Below are 20,730 nucleotides of genomic sequence, written 5' to 3'. Positions count from 1 at the left end.
AGGATTAAATCTGCCTTCCTTCTGAAGGGACACTGGTCCAGAGAGACACGGAATACAATTGTCTTTCTAAACCAGAAGGCTCCTTCCTGAAGCCCCCAGCCTGAAACACTAACCTGTGTAAAGTATTCCTTAAGTCTAACCAGAGTTCCTCCTGCTGCAGATTCTATGCATATTAAAGGGTCTATAATCCTAGGGCCTCACTCACAGGTTCTGATACACAGTAGACTTTAAAAAAAAGAAATGTGGTGGGTGTCTTTTTGTTTGTTTGTTTTTTCGTGTGCGTTTGTGTACTGTGTGTGTGCCTGATCCCACAAGGCAGAAGAGAGCATTGGATCCCTGGAGATCGAAGTTAGACAGTTGTAAGCTACTATGTGGGTGCTGGAAATCAAACCTGGTCCTTTGGGAGAACAGCAGCCTGTGCTCTCAATGGCTGAGCCATCCCTCCAGCCCCATACTGTGGGACTGCGTAAGGGTATCCTGGGTCATGGTTGAGCAGGTGCCTAGAACCCCGAGATTCTGTGTGGAATTCTGCGCGAGAACCGGCAGGAGTTCGGCCCCCCCCATCATCCAGGATCCTGAAAAGCAGTCACGGTCTCCATAGAGTCACATAGGCCTCAGGCCCTAGGGCTATAGGCCTCAGGCCCTAGGGATTTACATACTAATGAAGGCCAGAAGGCAGAGCAAATTAAATATGCCTCCCCCAGATCCTCCCCCAATCCTCCCCCTTTCTCCCTCCCTATATAACTCGGGACTGCCCTGAGTTTTTGTTTTGGGGGGTACGCCTAGATCCATCTTTTATCCGCCATGACAATAAACAATAAACCTTTTTGGAACCAAGGACTTCCTCGTGTTACTGGGGCCTGTCGCCGCCAAGGCCTCCAGGCCGCTGGAACCATATGACTTCTTCCCTAATGTGGGACCTGCCACGCCACGGCAGCGGAAGCCCCTTTGGGGCTTGCGCCGGGCGGCCTTCTTAAATTTTCCCCACACCATACAATAGACTGTTTAGACATTTGTGGAATCAGCCACCCTTTCCACCTGTCTTGTCTAGCACCGAAATTAAACTAGCCACTGTACTTAAAATCCTTTAAACAGTGACATAAAAGTATTGCTAAATAATTCAGAAACCGATCCCAACACCTTTCTAGAGCCTACAGTCCTTAATCCCCTCCTTAATTGACCTGGCCTGAGTAGTCACAGACCCTGGGAGATTTCCAGGTCTAGAGGCTCGGTGTGCTACCAATGGCATAGAGGTTAGAACTGAGGTAGTGGTCCCAAATAATAACCAGGGGGATTCTGGGAATTCTTGAAAGCTAGTCAGTGGGTAAGGGTCCTGTAGGGTGGTGACCAGGGGCAGGAGGGAGGAAAAGTCTAGAGAAATGTGGAGCCAGTGCGCCACCTAGTGGCTCCCTCACCTCTGCAGACCCAGGCTATCGAGTTCCCTGTCCTCCACAGCATGCCCCAAAAAAGGAACCAACTCTCCTGTGGCAGAAACAAGATGTTTGCTTCTTTGCTTTATTTACTCCATTCCCTTCGGGCCTCTTTCTGAGGATAAGGACAGCACACTTGGAGGATGACCTGGCCTGAGGCCACTCAGCCTGGAGAGGGAGTACAGTGTCTAGATTGTGCCTAAACACTGGAGTGGTGACTGCAAGGGGTCCCTTGCATTTAGAGACCACCTCAAGTGACAGAGCCCCACCATGGTGTACAGCTCTGGTGAGGAGGTGAAAGCCGCAAGAGGCGTGGTGAGGGCTCCTCAGGCTTAGTGACAGCTGTCTCTAACAAAGCTAACAAAACCCCAAGGCAAGTCTGGAGCTAAGTCTCCAACCAGCAGCTCCAGTGCAGGGTAGTAGGCGCTGCTGTGGACTCAAAAGGACAGCTCTCTGGCTTCAGAATAAGAGTCTTCCCCAGCAGGCCCCTATATGATGCTTAGTACCTAGGGCCTTTATCATTTGTATAGATTTGCTTAACCAGTTCAGTAGTGCCGACTATAGCCCTTTTTTTTTTTTTTTTTTTTTTTTTTTTTTTTTAGCAAAAGTGGTACCAGTGCAGAGCCAAGTGCTTTGCTCTCTTCTGTGAAGGGCATTCAAGGGCACTAGCGAGCCAGGAGGGGCCCGCTGGACAGTAGGAGCATAGCTTCTAGGGTCACACAATTCCAGGCATCTTGAGCTGGGTACACGCCAAGGCTGTCTGTTGCAGCAGGAGCAGGGCTCAGCCTTGGTAATGGTGGTGGGGATGGCAGCTGTGCTCTTCCCGGGGTCCCACAACTCTGGGGTTCCAAGAGTGCTTCTCCTTCTTTCTTGACCTATGGGGAGACAGGGTAGGAGGCAGGAAATAGCCTTCAGGAAGCAATGTCACGTACTGAGATGGGGATCCTAAGGAGAAGGAGCCCTCTTCCTCTGGTGGAAGCCAACTCAGGCGGCTGCAAGCGTGGGAGAAACCTGGGTGCCAGGATGAATCCATTGCGGGAGACAAGAAGGGGCCCTCTATGTACAGGCAAGGTGAGGAAAGGGGATCCTAGTTCAAACGGGGACCCCCCAAGGACCACTGCAGCCCCTCATGGGAAGATAGGAAGTATACCCAGAAGCCTTCTCCAAGACCTGGGAATCAGAAATCAAGAGAGGGACTCAAGCTACAGACCTCTTCATCAGGGCCCAACGCCTTCAAACCCGTCAGCTACCCCGACCACGCCCCATTCCCACCTCTTCCTCAGTGCCTTGTCTCCAAAGAAGTGGCTGAAGACGAAGTCCTCAAAGTCATCCACTTCATCATCATCACCTGTCTGCTTCAGTGCCACCTCCTCCAGGCTGTCTTCCAGTGCATCCACAAAATCCCTGAAGCGAAGGCGGTCATGCCTGAAGATGCCATCTTCTCCAAAGTAAGCAGGTGAGAGGGGCAGCTGTTTGGTCAGCTGCCCAGCCCAGGGGAGCCGAGCCAAGTATTCTCTCAGCACAGAGGCCAGCTCCTGCTGCCGCACTGGGGCCAGCTCCACGCCAAAGAGGGCCAGGCCTTCTTGCCGGGCACAGTCGGCCACACCTGAACAGCCCTGAGGGGGCCGGTACTTGCGCCTCAGCAGCTCCTCCCAGGAGGACAGGGTGCCAGGGCTGTTGTCTTTCCCCCAAGAATGCTTCTGCCTTTCTCCAGAGTGTGGGTTCCCACTTTTCCTAGGGTGTACCTTTGGGTCCTGCCGCTTGCTGTCCTTTCTGCTCCCCGATTCTTCTGCCCTCAGCCTGTCTTCCTTCCAGTGTCCTGTGAATTCCCTGCCCTCGTCCCTCCAGCTCCTCTTCCTCTCCTGGCCAGACTCCTCCTTCCGTGGCCTCCAGTGCTCAGCCTTCTGATCCCTCTGCCCACTGCGCCACTTCTCCTTCCCACTCCACTCCCTGGGATTCTGGAAGTGAGGCTTCTTCTGGAACCATGCCTCCGAGTCATTGGAGGACCTGCCAGTGCTAATACCCTGGTTCTCTAGGCCCTGCAACGTCTGGGCCAACATGTGACCAAGTTCAGCCAGGCCAGCGTGAGCTGGGGCTCCCTGGCCAACATCTTGCAAGCCCCTCTGCAAGTCACGGTGCACAGAACCCAAGAGCTGCCACTGCCTCTGCAGCTCCTGTCTTAGGGCCTTGGCCTCAGCCTCAAGCTGCTTATGCTGCTCCAATAAGCTGGGGTCTGGTTCCTGCCCCTTGTGGCCTTGTTCCTTGGTGGCCTTGCCACCTTGTGGACCTCCACCCCAGTTGAGACACACCCCATCTACACCCCGGACACAGTTAGCCTCTAGCCCTTGGAGTCGGGCCCTTAGCTGCTGTAGTTCTGACTCTAGGGCCTGGTGGGAGGTCTTGCCCTGCTGCAGGGCTTCCCGGAGCCGGGCATTCTCCTCCTCTAGCCCATTGGGCTGGTGCAACAGGCTCTGAAGCTCTTCTTTCTGAGCCTAGAATGTAGTTAGGAACAAAAGAAAACAGAAGAAGCCCTTGTCAGGGTGGGCACAATGCCTTCTACCCCAATTCTATTCTATTTAGAGAGGGCAAGGGGTAAAGATGCAGTTCTGTTGGCAGTGAGCCTGCATAGTACATGCAAGGCCTTGGGTTTGAGCCCCAGTGCTGCCTGGAGAGCCAGAAGGATTCTTCCTCTTCTCCACCCCTCATCTGAGCCAGTTCCTGTGATGGTCAAATTCTACCCAGCGTCAATGTCCTTACACAACAAATGCATGCTTTTTAGACCCAGCATAGCCACTCTCTAGCCCTCCTCGTCCCTCTTCCACTGGCTATACCCAGAGCAGACACTGTGCATTGATCCTAGCACTTAGTATGAGCCGTGGCATGTTCTTCAAATCGGAAGATCACCCTCATCACTCATGTAACCTGACATGTAAAACAGGTACGCCGGCCCTAACCCAGTCCTTACCATGAGGGAGGTAAGCAAGACCAAGAAGATACCCTCATTACAGCAAAGAGCGAGGCTCCAAGGTCAGGTGAATAGGGAAAACTCCTTCTGGGGGAGTCCACTAGGACATACACCTGGGTAAAGGTGGCCAGATGAACTCCTCTCTCTTGCTAGGGCCCACCTGCAGCTGAGCCTGCAGCAACCGAATATCCTGGTTTTCCTTGGCCAGCTTGTCCAGCAGAAGCCCCATACTCTGCAGGTTGGGGACACTGTCTGGTGGCACCGAGGCCTGCAGCTGCTGTATTTCATCCTGATGACAGAAGAGCAGCTACTTCATGGCCCTCCCAGGCAGGGCAGCCCAGCTCCTCCCCACCAGCACCCCTCACCCAACTCAGGAAACCCCATACACACCTGCCTGTTCCCCATAGTGTCTACCAGCTCAGTCTCTGGCCCAGTTTCCGGAAAGACCTGCAACTCAGCTTCCTCCATGGGCCCTGCGGGCAATTGAGCATCTGAATCTAAGCCTCTGATCCACAGAGCCCATCACCCTCTCTCAGTCACTCCTCTTTCCCCGAGCACAGCCCATGGCTCATAGTCCTGCTGAGTTAAAGGGACAAATGTCACCTTGAACAGCTGACAAGTTCAACAGCTGAAGAAATTAACATGCAACTCCGAACACATTACCTGAGAGCCTCTCCCCATACAACGTGCATTACCACCCAACACAGAAAGAAAGCCGGGGAGTCTTCTGCTCACCAGTCTCGGGCTCCAGCAGTGCACCTGAAGATGAAGACAGTCTGGTGAGGCCTCAGGCAAGCAGGGAGAGGAAAGGGCAGACAGAACAGCAAGGCAGGGTCAAAGGACAGACTGGAGGCCCAGCTGGTAGTACTCACCAGAGAACAGGAGGATCCCCAGGCCCAGAAGAACCAGGGCCCCCAGGAAACACATGTTGAGGGAGATGCCCAGCTCTCCACCTATGCCCTCGCCCTTGGCCTGGTCCTCCACATCCTCGGGTACCATGCGCTGGGGTGGGCTGGGCTCCCGGCCCCTCCGTCTCCGCAGACCCTCCACATCTACGTCAGTGTCATCGTCACTGCTGGAGCAGTGATGCTCTTTCCAAACTGAAGGAAGGGAAGGGGACAGGGCAGTGAGGCAAGTGGGGGTGAGCACAGGGAGACAGGGGAAGAGGAGGAAGGCACAGGGATGCCCAGTCCTGCCACAGAGAAAGCACATGAAGACTGCCCACTCAGGCCTGGATACTAACTGACTAGCCCTGTCCAGTCATCGACAAACACAAGAGCCACTTCTGTCCTAAAATCCTCCTTCTCCCAGTGTACAAGTTTCTACACAGGATGCCTCCCTCCTGGGTACCCTCTAAACTCCTTGGCCACAGTGTTGTTTTGGCTTTTCCCAGTCCTAAGGCTAATAATTTCCCTCATAACCTCTCACCCACTCCACTGCCCTCCCCACTGTGGCCTTCCCAGCATCCCAGGCGTGCCTCTCTGACTATATGTACTCCAGCCACATTCTCCTGAGCACAGCCCCCCTCGGGGGTGGGGGGACATTCAACACACTACCCTCTAAATCCATCTTTCCTTGTGTACCCCACCTTGGGTTCAGGGAGGGGCACAGCACTGCCTTTCTGGTTAACCTCAGTCTTCCCTCTCTGTCCCACGTCAGACAGTCGGGCTGTTCTCCACTTGATGGCCTTCAGTCAGTAGACTCTCTTTATAGGCCTCAGTCCCTGCCTTAGGTCTCACCTCAGCTTCCCCTGGCCATTCGACAGAGATAAAGGGTGTGGGAGGTGTGTCTCCTGTCACCTCTGCTACTGCCTTGGACAGACTATGGACTAGTCCCAGTCTTCTGCTGATGCCAAAGTTCTGGAATATTTTCTCCTGACCTACTCTATGCTTAAGACTCTTCTCAAATGGCACCTCCAACTGTCCCTGCCTCTCCCTCATTCTTATGCATCACCTGACAGAGCTGTCTCCCTCCCACTCCCTCAGGAGTTGCTGAATTGCATGTCCTTTCTGCATCCCTTATAGTCTGACTGGATTTTTGGCTCATGCCAGTCAGCTTCTTACAAAGTCCCTGAGCCTCCTACCTTCCCTCATCATGGGTCCAGAGCCAGCACAAGGAGAGGACTCTGGAAATAAAGGGTATGTTCTAGAACAGGTTCTTGACCTGTGGGTCGTGACCCTTTGGGAGTCAAATGACCTTTTCACAGGGGTCATCTAAGACCATTGGAAAACATAGATATTTATATTATGATCCAATTGCAGTCATGAAGTAGCAATGAAAATAATTTTATGCCGGGCGGTGGTGGCGCACGCCTTTAATCCCAGCACTTGGGAGGCAGAGGCAGGTGGATTTCTGAGTTCGAGACCAGCCTGGTCTACAGAGTGAGTTCCAGGACAGCCAGGGCTACACAGAGAAACCCTGTCTCAAAAAACCAAAAAAAAAAAAAAAAAAAAAAAAAAAAAGAAAATAATTTTATGGTTGGGGTCACCACAACATGAGGAACTGTATTAAAGGGTCGCAACATTAGGAGGGTTGAGAACCACTGCTCTAGAAGCAAGAAAAGAGGACACAGGGAAGAAAGCAAAGAATCATCCAGCCATGGGCCTTCATTCAAGCTCCTTAACTTCTCTAGTCTGGAGTTACAGATGGCTGTGAGCTGGCATATGGGTGCTGGAATTGAACTCAGGTACTCTGGAAGGACAGCTAGTGCTCTCAACTGCTGAACCACCCTTCCATCTCTCCATGCTTTCTAAAAGGTGGAGAACAGAAGGCCAAATGGCCCCTGACCTGTTCTGGGACTCGAGGGCAGGTTCTGTGGATGGATCTCACTCTCCAGGTCCTGTGTGTCTGGTCCAAGGTTCGTCACCTCAGGAGTCTCCTGCAAATCTTCCTGGACCACTGTGTCTCCAGGGGTCTCTGTCCCATGACCATCACCTCCCAGAGTGCCCTGATGGGGATGAAGCTGTGAGACGTGCCCTCTCTACTCTCCTCCCCGCCCCAGGGAAGGCCCTCACCTTGGCCTCAGACTCCTCTGGCAGAGCAGTACTTTCACTCTGGGAACTTTCCGTCTGGAAAAGCGTCTCTGTGGTAGAAGATAAAACCCAGAAAAACCCACTGTCCTGAAATGAATTACTACAGGGCAGCCCTTTAGCACCCACAGGCCCCAACCACTTCAGAGTGTGCTGGCTCATAAAGCAAGACTAGCAGGCAAATAGCCTAGGTGATTGCCCTTCCCCAAACCAAAAAGATAAGAAGACAGTTTACCCCCAACCCTCCATGAGCCCCATTACCTTCTCCATCCAAGGTCCCAGCTAATTCTTTGCCATCTGCCTTGGAGGAGTCCTGAAGGGCCTGGGGGTTTCCCTCAGATTCAGGGTCTATCCTGGGTTCTGGGCCTAGAGTCTCCACAGGTAGATTCTGGTGAGAGGGAGGTAAGAACTAAGATACTTTGTCAGGACATCAGACAAAATCAGGAACAGAAATTCCCTAATAGGACCTGAGGGGCTAGCTGCACTCAGATACCACAGCCCACATCTCAGAAACTGGCCTGCTCTACTCTGGTGCTAACCAAAGTGTTTACTTGCTCTGTAACACCCTACCTAGCCTTCCCCACTGCTCAAGGCCAGGTTTCTATGAAATCATAGCCTCTAGCAAGGCTCTGGGACCAGAGCATTCACTGAGCAGACACTGAGGGAGGCCAACAATACCTAGGATCCCTGCCCCCTCTCATCAGTGCTGTGCTCCCCATGTGCCAACAACCCACAGCTGCCCTTCCAGAGGACCTGAGTTCAATTCCAGAACCCACATGAACCCAGGTCATGATTATGCTCTCGGGCACCCCTGAAGCTGTTTTCTCCTCTGCCCACCCACACATCCATCTTGAGTTCTCTGGCCTTTCCCATTGGCCTACATGCCCCTGACAGCCATCTCCCAGCAGCTACTGGCAGAGGCCAAACTACCCCCAGCCACAGCCAGCCTGACCCCATGGTGCTGGCTCACAGCCTGGCCCTTAGCTCTGACTACTCTGCTTGGGCAACTTTGCTGCATATAACCCCTTGGCAGACTGCCACCCGCTCACTCCACCTAGGGTTCCGCTCTACCTCCAGAAATAACTTTTTCTCCCCTGCCTCCCCACCCCTCTTTGTGTGTGTATGTGTGTGTCTGTACATGTGTATGTGCACATCTATGTGTGTCTGTGTGTCTGTCTGTTTGTGTCTATGAAGGCACACATAATATCACAATATAAGTGTAGAGGTAAGAAATCAACCTCAGCTAGGTGTTGTAGCACAGGCCTTTAATCCCAGCACACAGGAGGCAGAGGCAGATGAGTTTCTGCAAATTTCAAGCCAGCCTGATCTACAAAGTAAGTTCTGGACCAGTCAGGGCTACACAGCAAGAAAAGGGAGGGGGATAACTCGCATCAGCCCTCCCCTTCGGCCTCTTTTGAAACATTATTCTCTGCTGTATTTACAGACTAGCTGGCCTTGGACTCATGAGAAGTCTCCTGTTTCCTACTCATTTCTCATTATAGGAGCAGCAAGATTACAAACATGCACTAGCATATCACAGTGTTAGTAGGTCTGGGGATCTGAAGTCAGGGTCTCATGCTTCCCACTAAGTTTTCTCCCCCAACTTTCCAAGGGGGAGAATGAATATATATATATATACACACACACACACATACACTCTCTACATAGTCTTGACTGTCCTAGACTATCCTAGAACTCACTCTGTAGACCAGGCTGGCCTCAGACTCACAGAGCTCTGCCTCCTCCGTCATCTGACAGCTGTGGTTAAAGCTGTGCACCACCATACCTGGCTCAAGAATAACTTTTGACCTCAGTATACTGCTTGGCAGTTTACAAGTCACATATTTCTCGGGGTTACCCCTGCAAGGCAAGAATCACAATACTGGATTACAGTAGAGGATGAACAGGTGAAATACTTGGCCCAGGTCCCCCGCTGTCAGCAAAGGCACCATGACAGGAGACCAGGGCCCACTAAGCACAGGGCCTATCTTAACCCCCACCATTGAGCACTGGTCCCTGTATTCTACTCTAGGGTCCTTGCTGAGGTCAACTCTTTACACCAAGCTGGTCTCCTAAAGTGCACCTCAAACCCAACAAGTCTAAATGGGGTTCCGTGGCTTCTCTGGCTACTAATTTTTTTTTTTTTTCGAGACAGGGTTTCTCTGTATAGCCCGGGCTGTCCTGGAACTCACTCTGTAGACCAGGCTGGCCTCGAACTCAGAAATCCGTCTGCCTCTGCCTCCCAAGTGCTGGGATTAAAGGCGTACGCCACCACCACCCAGCTTAGCTACTGATTTTTAAATGATTAATTTATTTATTGATTGATACAAGATCTCATATATCCAAGGATATGTATATAGCCAAGGATAACCCTGACCTCCTGATCTTCTAGCCTCCATCTCCCAATTAGTGGGATCATAGCCTGGTGGGACTCCACCACGTCCAGTTCCTCCTAGTGGTTCTAGGGAAGTCTCTGAGATCTCTTTGACACAGCCTATCATCCCTCTCTAGCTACTAGTTCCCAGACCGGCAGGCCTCCTGCCTTCTTGGTGGTATTAGGAGCCCTCTGGTTTCCTGCCCTAACAAATACGCCCTAGAAGGCTGTAGAAGCTTTGAAAGCACTATCCCTGTCCCCACCCAGCCACACAGGCTTGGTCCCCTGCCAATGACAGTGAGTGTTAGGCTACTCTCCAACTCAGCAGCCCTGCACTGTCTGCTCATCAGATGACACATGTGCTGGCTAATTTTATGTCAACCTGACACAGGCTAGAGTCATCTGAGAGTCAAGAACCCCAACTGGGAAAATGCCTTCATAAGATCAGGCTGTAGCGTGGTCTACAGAGCATTTTCTTCCTTTCTTTCTTTCTTTCTTTCTTTCTTTCTTTCTTTCTTTCTTTCTTTCTCTCTTTCTTTCTTTCTTTTGAGACAGGGTTTCTCTGCATAGCCCTGGCTGTCCTGAAACTCACTCTATAGACCAGGCTGGCCTCAAACTCAGAAATCTGCCTGCCTCTGCCTCCCAAGTGCTGGGATTAAAGGCTAAAGGCGTGTGCCACCACTACCCAGCTTATAGAGCATTTTCTTAATTAGTGATTGATGGGGGAGGTTGTGGGTGGGCTATCCCTGGGCTAGTGGTTCTGGGTTCTAGAAGAAAGCAGGCTGAGATGCCCTGGAGAGCAAGGCAGTAAGCAGCACCCCTCCATGGGTAGGTACATCAGCTCCTACCTCCAAGTTCCTGCCCTGTTGGAGTTTCTGACCTGACTTCCTTCAGTGATGGATTGTTACCTGAAGTATAGGCTGAAATAAACCCTTTCACCCCCAAGTTGCTTTGGTCATGGTGTTTCATCACAGCAATAGCACCCCTAAGACAACACCCTTGAAGAGGCCCTTCCAACACTGTTCATAGCAGGGGTCCACCTTATCCTAAGGCTCTTCAGTCTCCTAACATGGCTCCCCTTTGTCACCTCATGACCTTACTCTCACTGGTGCTCCTCTCTGCTTCTCTCAGCTAACCTATCTGGTCCCTTTTTCTCAACACCAGAGCTCTGTGCCAGATCTCCTCCCTCCACTGGAGCCCCATAAGAGCCGACAGGGACTCTACAATGACCATCAGGACCAAGAAAACAGGACAGATCCAAAAAGCAGCAAGGGGAGCGAGGACAACCCAAGACTTTCTCAGAGGTCCTGATGAAAGGACAAAGGGAACTTTAGTTCTGTGTCCCTGTTCACGAACGGACTTGGCAATCAATGCTGGTCTAAGGCTGGAGCCAGTGTCTTGAAGGAGTCAAGGTTGCAGTTTCTGGTAATTTGACGTTTTCCCCTAGACTGTGGTTATCAATTCCAAGGCAGCTGTGTCTGAGGTATCCTGTGTTCTTTGCCAACATTGTCTGATTTAGCTCTCTGCTGACCACAGCCATTCCTCCCTGTAGATAGTATATATGACACTATACCTCTTAGTAAACTTGCTTGGCATCAGTTGCCAACTTGTGTAAGATCTCTTGGTCCCAGCTGTTGCTTTGATCTTCTTCATTCCCTACTCCCGGGCACTCTCACTCAACACCTTGCTGTTCTGGACCCTTATTCCTGCAGGTTCCAGTCAAAGCAGTCCAACCCTGCAGGAATCCCCTCTCCCATGTGGTTCCCAGGCCCACTCTTCCTACCTCAGAGCCGGCAAGCACCCAGCTATTATCTGAGTCTGGGCAGGAGGCCATAGTTGTAGAGGTCCAGTGCAGTTAGAGTGGCCACCTGCAGAGAAAAGCTCTCTTAAGAATGGGAGTTCCTGGGCTTGGAGGCCCACACTTAAATCCCAGTGGCTCTTTGAGTGTAATGCCAGAGCAAGTTCCAGGACAGCCAGGGCAACACAGATGAACTTTGTTTCAAAGAAACAACCAAAAGAAGAAAAAGAAAGAAGAAGGAAGAAAGAAGAGGAGGAAAAACAGGAGGAAGAGAAGAAGAAGCAGGAGGAAAAACAAGAGGAGGAAAAGGAAGATGAGGAAGAGGAGGAAGGAGAGGAGGAAGAAGAGGAGAGTTCCCTTCAGAGAGGCAAACAGCAGCAACAGGGTTCCTGCCATCAAAAGATGGGCAATCTCTTCAAAACCCCAGGCTGGTCCCAGTCCTTCTGCCCCAGATCCCATAGTTTTCCTGGTAGTATTCACCCATAGGGCCTTGAGAAACTGCGCTGGCCTTAAAAATTCAGAGGACAAAGGTTGAAAAGTCCAACCCTTGGTGTTCTGGTTAGGGAGGAAGAATCTCAGAGGCTGACTAACTGAAGAGAAGGAAATGACCTGGGTCCCTTTCACAATACCTGGGTCCTCCATAGTTCCTACTGTCCTCCCACATAACCCAAAGAGAAGGCCCACCAGCCTCCTTACAGCCCAAGTGTCTCAGTACCCATCCACCATCCGTCCTCCACACACTTGGTTTAGGGCAGTGGTTCTCAACCTGTGGGTCGACACCACACGGGGCTTACATAGCAGATATCCTGCATATCAGATAATTACATTAGGATTCATGACAGCAGCAAAACTACAGTTCTGAACAAAATTACAGTAGCAACGAAATAATGTTATAGTTGGAGATCACCACAACATGAGGAACTGTATTAAAGGGTTGCAGCATTAGGAAGGTTGGGAACCACGCTGTCTTAGGGGTTCTCAGCACTGGCTGTGCAGGCCTCAGCTAGGACTGCCACTGAAGTGATCAGGATCAGGCCAGGCAGGAAGCTTTCTAATGCTGCAGGGCCCAGTGGTCCACCTGGGTCACTCACTCTCAATCGTAAATTCTAGAGAGTTTGATCTCAGGGATCTTGAAAGTGACTGGGGAGAAGTGCGGGGGGAGGGATGTAGCAATTACCATCAATAAATAACATTAAAATCTGCAAAATGGGGGGGGGAGGAGACTGGGACTCTGATCCTATCTCTTCCTAATCATCTTGGAGGGCCGCTGGGGTTAAGGCATCACTCCTACTTCCAAAGACCAGCATAAAGCAAGGCTGTACCCTTGGCCTAGGGAGGTGCAACTGGGATCAAGCAAGAGGATGGAGTGACAGACAGCTGACCCACAGGCAGAAAAGGCAGAGCGTGAAATTTGACTGTACCAGTAAAATGCTCCCTCCCCATCTACTCCAGCTGGGTTTAAGTCCTGCATGATTACCTTTAAAAAAATCCCGTGGCTCTTGTTGGTCAAGATTCAAGCCCAAGATAGGTAAAGGACATCTAGTGTTGTCTTCCTCAATGCTCATGTCTCCTAGACAGCACCCATTCCCACAAAGGTACAGATCAATTGCAATGACTTCCCTATACCAAGTCCCAAAAACGAGCTCCCCACACCCCTCCTTCTAGTGACATCCACGCAGCCATCTTCTTTCAGCTTTAGGCTCTCAGCTCCTCCGCTGGCCTGCTATCCCCAGCTGCTGTGTGACTGTTAACAGGTGGCAGCAGGAAGGAAGTGGCCACAGCAGCTTGAGCAGAAGTCCCTATTTATCCCTGGCTGTTTACAGCCTGCTCAGGTCCTCCAGAACTAAGTACCATGGCAACCAGGGTGATGTCAGACCCACTGTCTCCATGGAAACCAGCAATGGTATGGTATTTGGGTCAACAAGACAAACCCAAAACCTAAGCAGAAGACTTCCTAGAACCCCTGCACTCGGGGTCCCAAACCTTGATACCCACAAGCATCCCCACTCTCCTAGGCCGGCACATCGATACCTTATTAGGAAGCCTGTCTAAGAAATCGAGCGGCTACTTAGCCGCCACCCTTTCCAGCTGTGATTTTAGAGAGGTTAGTCTTTGACCTCTATGAAGAAAACCCACTCCCTATTCTCCCCATTTCACTCAGGCAGAATTCCACAAAAACTTCTGCTGTTTCTAAACATGGCTAAAAAAAGAGTGTTCCCAGTCTGCACAGAACTGGGAAGTCTGGTTTGATATGCCCTTGATTCTAACATCCTTCTCTGACCTTTAAAGGGAAGGACCTGGGACCACAAAAACTTGCCTGAGTTCCTGCTTCGGAACCATCTGTCTCCCTCCTTCCCCGCCCTTCGGTCCTGTGTTGGGCAGTATGTGGACGCCGGGGGTGCCCACTCCTTTTATACAGCTTTGCCCTCCTTTGTTATCTGGGGATAAAGTGGGATTCTGTCAGCCCCTTCCCAGCAAGGGCTTTCTTTACCTGACCCAGCTCTCGCTTCAGTCTTCAGCTTAACTTGTTGCAACTTCCCCTGGTTCCCAGCCCAGGAAGACAAGAGGGGAGTCACGTGGTTAGTGTTTGACCAGTGAAAAGTCGACTTCCCCGCGGGGGTGTGTGAGGGGGAACTTTTGACCAATAAAAAGCTGGACTTAAGCGCCCAGGGAGGGGAAAGAAGATCTACGCAGTATCTATCCCTTGGTTTTTCTTTTGGTGGGCAATTGTGGTCCCCAGCAAAATAAATTTGGGGGGACCTCCTCTCTTTTCTCGATGTCTAGTGTCTAGTAGGAAGACCTAAAACAGAAAGGTGTTGTCTGATGAGGCTGCAAGGACCAGGTGCCATGTTGTCTATCCCAGGATAGACAGAGACAGCTGTAGTATGGGGGATGGGGTCCAGTGCAAGTTGTGGGTTTAGAAATAGCCCTCCCGCCATTCCTATCTGCCCCAACGCAGACAGAGGATGCCACTACTTTGGAAATGGAAGACGGCCAAACGTGGTGGTGCCCGTTTTTAACGCCAGCGCTTGGGAAGCAGAGGCAGGTATCCAGGTGGATCTCTTGAGTTTGAGATCAGCCAGATCTATATATAGTGAGTTCCAGGCCAGTGAGGGCTACATAGTGAGATCCTGCTATACACACACACACACACACACACACACACACACACACACACACACCATGTGGGATGGCTCAGGCCAGAGGGATGTCTCAGCTGGGTAAAACCTCCACACGTACACATGATTGCACCTCAACAGATCATATACAGACACCAGGTAATAATTTTTTAAAAAAATTAATGGAGGAGGTAGGTGCTATAATCCCAGCACTGTGGAGACTGAAGAGGATGTTGATGTCCAGCCTGGGCTACAAAACACTGAACAACTTCCAATCAAAAACCAAACTAAAACAAAAGCAAAAAACTCAGACAAAAACAATGAAAGAAACAGAGGCAGAAAAGCATCCACAAATTAAATTCAGGACTGGATGTGACCCAGCAGCGGAGCACTGTCATCTATATAATGGAAAGTGAAGCATTTAAGAAATTTCAAATTTTTATGTGTGTGGGTGTTTTGCCTGCATGGCTGTAGGATTCTAGCGTTACAGATGGTTGTGAACTGCCATGTGGGCCCTGGGACTTGAACCTGGGTCCTCTGGAAGAACAGCAGGAGCTCTTAACTGGTGAGCCATCCAGCCCGAAAACTCAAATTTAAAAACAAAACAAACCCCCAAAAACCCCACACTACTTATTTGTGCGCGTGGATACACACCAGCAGTGGGATACACGGCGCTCAGAGGACAAGCTACCAAGTCAGTTCTCTCCTTCCACCCTGTAGGTTCGGGAGATCAAGCTCAAATCCTTAGGTCAGCCCAAAGTATCTTCACCTGTTATCTCCCTGGGCATCCCAAATAAATTTTTGAAATTAAAAAAAAATCTAGACTTAAGAGAAAGGCAAGGTTTAAACCCAGAGCTCAGGCACTGATGCCAGAGGCTTTGGCTCCAACTCCATCTGGCTTCCAGACTAGCCAAGAATTGCTCCAAAAACAGAGGTTCCCACACTGAGGACCCACAAAGTGGAACAGGGAAATTGGAGACCTTCTCAGCTCAGCAGCTCAGAGCAGGGACAGCCTCACCCTCTAGGCATCCTCTTAGCAGTGGCTTATCCCAATGGTTTTTGCAGAGTAACAAAACAGTCCTTGTTTGGATTTTCAAGTCATTTTATTAACCCAACCGTACAAAAAGATCCTATAACCACATCTCTGCCTACCCACTTTCTTCCAAAAAGTAGCAGAGAGAAACAAGAGGATGGGCCCTCCCCGGGAGCATTTTACAAACCATGGATTCAACACAAAAAGTATCGGCAGGTAACGGGTGAACAAAACCACAGCACAACACAAAGATAAGCAGAGAGGCTGTCACATGTAGTTTAGGAGTTGAGGGGCACAGAATAAGAAGCAGGTCCACCCTCATCCTTCTCAGCATGAAGGGCTGCCAACTCTGAGTGTCCTCTCTCCCTGTGCAGGGAACATGAGGACTGAGACAGGGCACCCCAGAGGGCAGCCTTTATTGTCAAGCTGGGCACCTTCAACTCTCTCAGGAGAGCCACACCCAAGCCTGCTGTCCCCACCTATTTGAGGAATGGACATTTGGGTTAACTGGAAAGAGGAGCAGCTGGAAGGGGCTCCTGTCCCATCACTGGCAGGAAGTGCTAACAAACCAAACCAAACCCAGCCTAGCTGCTGGATCACCAGACCCAAGATGACATCACAGGATAAAAAAGGGTAAGCAGAAAACTTCAGGTTCTTTCAGCTTGTAGTATTATGGCCTTGAGGGTCCTGCTGCTCAGCCTCATGTCCCCAGAGCCATGGCAGGGCCTCCCTTGGATCCTTTCATCAGGGAAGGAATGAGGTATAAGGGCTTCGTGCCTTCCCAAACATTTCTCCGAGACAGAGGAAACAGGGGCACCAAGAGCTGAAGAACAGCACTGTCATACTGTGCACCAGATAGGTGCGAGGGGCAGGGTGGTGGTGGTGGATGGAGTGGGGGTGGGGGGGTGCGACACCTCCAGTCCAGACTTCCAGGGGAGCTCCAACTTCAAATACTCCCGTCACTCAGACCACATATCCCAATTTTTTTGGCAAACCATGGTCACTGAGAGAAAAATACAAGAGAAGCTGAGAGAGGACCAGTGACTTTGGTATGAGGAGGATGTCTTCTCAGCATCTCTTACCTACAGTCTTGAAGCCCCAGACAGACAACTGCTCTAGTCAGGAACTTTCCTGTTTCCTCAAGGTATTTGGTGCTCCAAGGAGAATAGAGTACATCAGGTCCAGGGGAAGCAAAGGGACACAGAGAGAAATCACCATTTGTTTCCAGAACCGAGGAAAGGGGCTCTCGCTCAGGGAGCGAAGAAACCTTGAATATGTGACTCCAAGAGCTACAGCTGCAGCCATGGGGCTACACAGGTATTGTAGGCACGGGGGTTGGGGTTACCTCTCATCTGCACACAGGATATCCTTGCCCTTTGAAACTCCTCCAGCCCCTTTTCTCTTGCAGCCTCCAGTTAAAGACTCTAGGAATGGCTCTGCACAACAAGGCTTTAGTTTCCTGGATCTTGAAGGTACTCAGTGCACAAGTTCCCCAAAAAAAACCCCAAAAAAAACAAAAAACCAAAAAAATAAAACAAAGCAACCCAGGCTCTTCTGCCTGCCTGCCTCAGTTCAGTTCCTTTTCTGCTTCCAGGAACCATGTTTCTGCTCCATCGGATGCCAGTGGAAGACAAGGAGCGAGAGCCACTCTGCAGGAGCACAGTGGAAAAGGTGCACTTCCCCAGGCTGTGGCACTAGAGTCACCCATCGTTAGCGGCCACCAACTGGCCCATGCCCTCTCGGATGTAGACAGATTGGATCTCCTTGGTCTTGAGGCAGAGATCACAGGCCCAGACGGCAGAGGCCTCGGTGGTCAGCAGGCCATAGGCACTCTCGGTCATGCCAGTGCACTCGCGGTGAAACCACTTCTGGCAGGAGGCCTCACACAAGATGGCATCCTGATCATCGTTCACCTCGCTCCGACAGGCACCGCAAGGGTATACCAGGCCTGGGGGAGGCTGGGGCCCTGAGCCTCCACCTGCCTTGCTGGGAGGTGCCAGACTGTTGGCATCTGGAGTGCCTCCACCTCGACCACTGCTGCTAGGGGGGAAGCTGGGCTGATTCCCATTAACAGCAGCAACTGGGGAGCCTGAGTGGGGCTCCTGGGGAAAAGCAGTGGGGGCAGGTGGATTCAAGGGCTTCCCACCATCCTCACCACCAGGGCCAGGAAACCCAGGGTCTGGACCAGGGAAGGGACTTGTGTTGGGAGGCAGGCTGGGGAGTCCCTGACCAGGTCTCTGAAGAGAAGGACCAAAAGGTGCTCCTGGTTGGGTGAAGCGTTGTGGGAGAGGAGGAGGACCCAGCTCCCCTCTAGGAGGCTGTCCCATGGTGGGTGAGATCATGGGACCAAATCCCCCCACTGGGCCCGGCATCATCTGCCCACCAGGTGGGCTAAAGTTTTGGCCCAGAGACTGGTTGAAGGGTTGACTGGGAAAGTTCATGTTGCCTGGGGGCGGATAGCCAGGGCCCTGAGGAGGCATATTAAAAGCTGGACCCATAGGGTTGGGTGGAAAAGGAGGGGGCTGCCGACGAAGTGGCTGGGGACCCCCTCCTCCTCCAGTGCCATAGCCTGGGGGTACCTGGCCTGCCATGCCCCCCTGTACACGAAAGCCTCCAAAGGGCACCGGACTGCCAAGAAACGGAGGGCCTGCGCCCCCCACCTTAGGGGCTCCAAAGTCATCCTCAAAAGGGTTAGAAGCGACCAGATGATCCACCATGGGGGTCGGGGGCGGGGCAAACTCCGTCAGATGTGAGTATGCAGGACCCTAGTGAAAACAGAAGAAGATGGGAGACAGAGGCAAACAAAGAAAGCACTACTGACACAACACACTCTTTGGAGGCTGACACAGCTCAGATCCAAAACTCTGACTGACCTTAGACATGCTAGAGAGTGCAAGGCAGGGCCCACGGTGCAACACCACCATTTTTTAAAAAGAACAAAACACCAAAAGGCAGGCAGAGAGGGCTGGAGGGATAGCCCAGTGGTTGAGCCCCAGTGTGACTCCCAGTACCCATGTTGGAGGGCTCACATCTCCGGCTTCTTTCAGCACTTGTACTCGCATATACATATAGCTAAATACAATAATAAAAACATCAAGAATCACAAAAAATACAAAATCCAGGTCTGACCCCAAAGTAATTACTTTTTAAAATTTTTTAATTTTGAGACAATGTCTTATATAACCCAGGCTGACTTCATCCTCCTTCCTCTGTCTCTGGGTTGCATAGATCTGGTTTATGTGGTGCTGGGGTTTGAACTCAAGGCTTTGTGCACGTTAGGTAGGCCAGCACTCAGAATATTTAACTTTTTGGTTTTTTGGGGGGACAGTTTCTCTGTGTAGGCCCCCTGGCTGGTCTAGAACTCCCTCTGTCTACCAGGCTAGCCTGGAATTCACAGAGATCTGCCTGACTCTGCCTCCCAAATTCTGGGATTAAAGGTGTGCACCACCATGCCCGGGGAAGTATTTAGCCCGAGGAAGTATTTAATTTTTTAAAAGCCTTGTATTCTCTCAACTTTTATAATAGGAACAACTGGTAAAGCACTGTAGTGTTATGACACTTAGAAAAGACTCAGGAAGCTGGGCCTGGTACATGCCAGTCATGCCAGCAAAGGTAAAAGCAAAGCTGGGCACCTTAAAGTGTCATGCAGGCTGGAGAAATGGCTCACAGGTTTAGGAGCACTTCTGGATCTTGCAGAAGCTCTGGGTTCTGTTCCCAGCAACCACCTGGTAGCTCATAGATGCTTCTCCTCCAGTTCTGGGGAATCTGACCCCGTCTTCTAGCCTCCAAGGGCACCTGCACTCGTCCAGAGGGTCCCCAGCACTGTAGTAACCAGTATGGTGGTACACATCTGGAATCCCATCACTTTGGAAAGCCAAAGCAGGAAGATCATAGAGATACAAAGTCATCCTTGGCCACACAGCAAATATGAAGCCAGCTTGGGACACATGAGACCTTGTATCAAAAACGAAGGGGAAAAGACTGGGCTAAATGTAATCAAGACAGAACTAGGACCAGAAAGGGAAAAGAGAGAAGAGTATTTCCGCTTTTTCTTGATCCTGCACCTGGTGGAAAGCACAAACGAGCAGCCAGGTACACAGCTAGACAAAGCAGGAGGGACTTCTAGGAAATACTTCCACCACAGACCCCCATTTACCTGAGTGTTGGACTTTCTTCGTTTCTTTTCAGGGCTCTTCATTTGCAGACCTGGAAGAGCAGCAATGGGCAGACGGAGGCAAGTTTTCCTGAGGTTTCTACAGTCTCTTTCCTCCCAGCCACTCTCCAGACTCTAACTTCCACGTACACTTGCTTATTTATTTAAGAAACAGGGGTAAAATGTGAAAAACAGCTAGTATGGCTACACTCTCAGCTACATCTTCGTTCAAATCAAAGATAATCCAATCTCTTGAAACTACCAAGTTTTCCTTAATTCAGTGTCCTTCAAAACTTGAAATGTTCTGTGGCACCTGTCCCCAACCACTGACCCTTCTCACCTGAAGCTACCTCCAGGCTCCTAGGCAACCTCCCCCATCCCCCAACCGTTCCATCCGAGGTTCCAGGGTCCTGGGCCTCGACAGGCCCTGCCCTTCTCTGCGCTCTCACCGGCCTTGCCCTGCTTCCTCCCGGTGCTGGGCGGCGCGGGGGGCGGTACGGGGCCGCTGCCTCCCTCCAGCTTGTCCGGTGGGGGCGGCGCCGAGGCGGCCATGGATTGGGGACCCGAGTCAGCGTCGGCGGGGGATAGAGGCGTCCTCAGGCCGCATCATCGCCCGGAGGGGAGTAAGGGGCAGCACAGCCCCCCGGGCAGCAGCAAGCCCTAGTCACGCCGAGAGGGAAAGCACAGAGCCGGAGCACCAACTGCGCGCCTGCTCCAGACTCACCGCCCGCCCGCAGCCACAGCAACCGGAACCGGAACTCCAATGGGCCGCCACCACCAAGCGCGGTGGGGAGGGAAAGCTGGGAAGGGCCCAGACGCCGCACCCAGG

General features: G+C 51.5%; 2 protein-coding genes across 8 annotated transcripts; both read right to left on the bottom strand.

Annotated features, from left to right (window-relative positions):
* Nucleotides 1-1,483: 1,483 nt before the first annotated feature.
* On the bottom strand, nt 1,484-14,153 carry Pbxip1 (PBX homeobox interacting protein 1). Of its 2 annotated transcripts, XM_028753258.1 has the most exons (12): nt 14,088-14,153; nt 13,074-13,166; nt 11,582-11,666; nt 7,686-7,812; nt 7,410-7,477; nt 7,183-7,342; nt 5,268-5,495; nt 5,131-5,154; nt 4,786-4,868; nt 4,556-4,684; nt 2,703-3,922; nt 1,484-2,305 (listed from the first exon to the last, which is right to left on the bottom strand). In XM_028753258.1, exons 3-12 carry the CDS (start codon nt 11,630-11,632, stop codon nt 2,212-2,214), a joined length of 2,184 nt encoding a protein of 727 aa, XP_028609091.1. In that variant the 5' UTR covers nt 11,633-11,666; nt 13,074-13,166; nt 14,088-14,153; the 3' UTR covers nt 1,484-2,211. The 2 variants fall into 2 exon arrangements, with proteins under 2 accessions (XP_028609091.1, XP_028609092.1); XM_028753259.1 differs by lacking the exon at nt 13,074-13,166 and having other exon boundaries at nt 14,088-14,148.
* A 1,646-nt stretch (nt 14,154-15,799) lies between these two features.
* On the bottom strand, nt 15,800-20,655 carry Pygo2 (pygopus family PHD finger 2). 6 transcript variants are annotated; one of them, XM_028753174.1, is made up of 3 exons: nt 20,351-20,655; nt 19,905-19,954; nt 15,800-18,513 (listed from the first exon to the last, which is right to left on the bottom strand). In XM_028753174.1, exons 1-3 carry the CDS (start codon nt 20,451-20,453, stop codon nt 17,449-17,451), a joined length of 1,218 nt encoding a protein of 405 aa, XP_028609007.1. In that variant the 5' UTR covers nt 20,454-20,655; the 3' UTR covers nt 15,800-17,448. The 6 variants fall into 6 exon arrangements, with proteins under 6 accessions (XP_028609007.1, XP_028609010.1, XP_028609009.1 ...); XM_028753177.1 differs by lacking the exon at nt 20,351-20,655 and adding an exon at nt 20,242-20,301; XM_028753176.1 differs by lacking the exon at nt 20,351-20,655 and adding an exon at nt 20,242-20,255 and having other exon boundaries at nt 19,905-20,056.
* Nucleotides 20,656-20,730: the final 75 nt, after the last annotated feature.

This window comes from Grammomys surdaster, unplaced genomic scaffold (genome assembly GCF_004785775.1).
Source record: "Grammomys surdaster isolate TR1022 unplaced genomic scaffold, NIH_TR_1.0 125946, whole genome shotgun sequence".
NCBI lineage: Eukaryota > Metazoa > Chordata > Mammalia > Rodentia > Muridae > Grammomys > Grammomys surdaster.
Note: the sequence above shows the minus strand (reverse complement) of the source record. Positions and strands in the feature narration are given on the sequence as shown.

What these genes read in the sequence shown, in the direction of transcription:
- Pbxip1 (XM_028753258.1), bottom strand. Translation starts at nt 11,632, where the DNA reads ATGGCCTCCTGCCCAGACTCAGATAATAGCTGGGTGCTTGCCGGCTCT. An exon ending in TGGGACCTTGGATGGAGAAG is followed by an intron (nt 7,478 to 7,685) that starts GTAATGGGGCTC and finishes CTTCTACCACAG; the next exon opens with AGACGCTTTTCCAGACGGAA. An exon ending in GCCCTCGAGTCCCAGAACAG is followed by an intron (nt 5,496 to 7,182) that starts GTCAGGGGCCAT and finishes CCCTTCCTTCAG; the next exon opens with TTTGGAAAGAGCATCACTGC.
- Pygo2 (XM_028753174.1), bottom strand. Translation starts at nt 20,453, where the DNA reads ATGGCCGCCTCGGCGCCGCCCCCACCGGACAAGCTGGAGGGAGGCAGC. An exon ending in GAGGAAGCAGGGCAAGGCCG is followed by an intron (nt 19,955 to 20,350) that starts GTGAGAGCGCAG and finishes CTGCTCTTCCAG; the next exon opens with GTCTGCAAATGAAGAGCCCT. An exon ending in GAAGAAAGTCCAACACTCAG is followed by an intron (nt 18,514 to 19,904) that starts GTAAATGGGGGT and finishes TGTTTTCACTAG; the next exon opens with GGTCCTGCATACTCACATCT.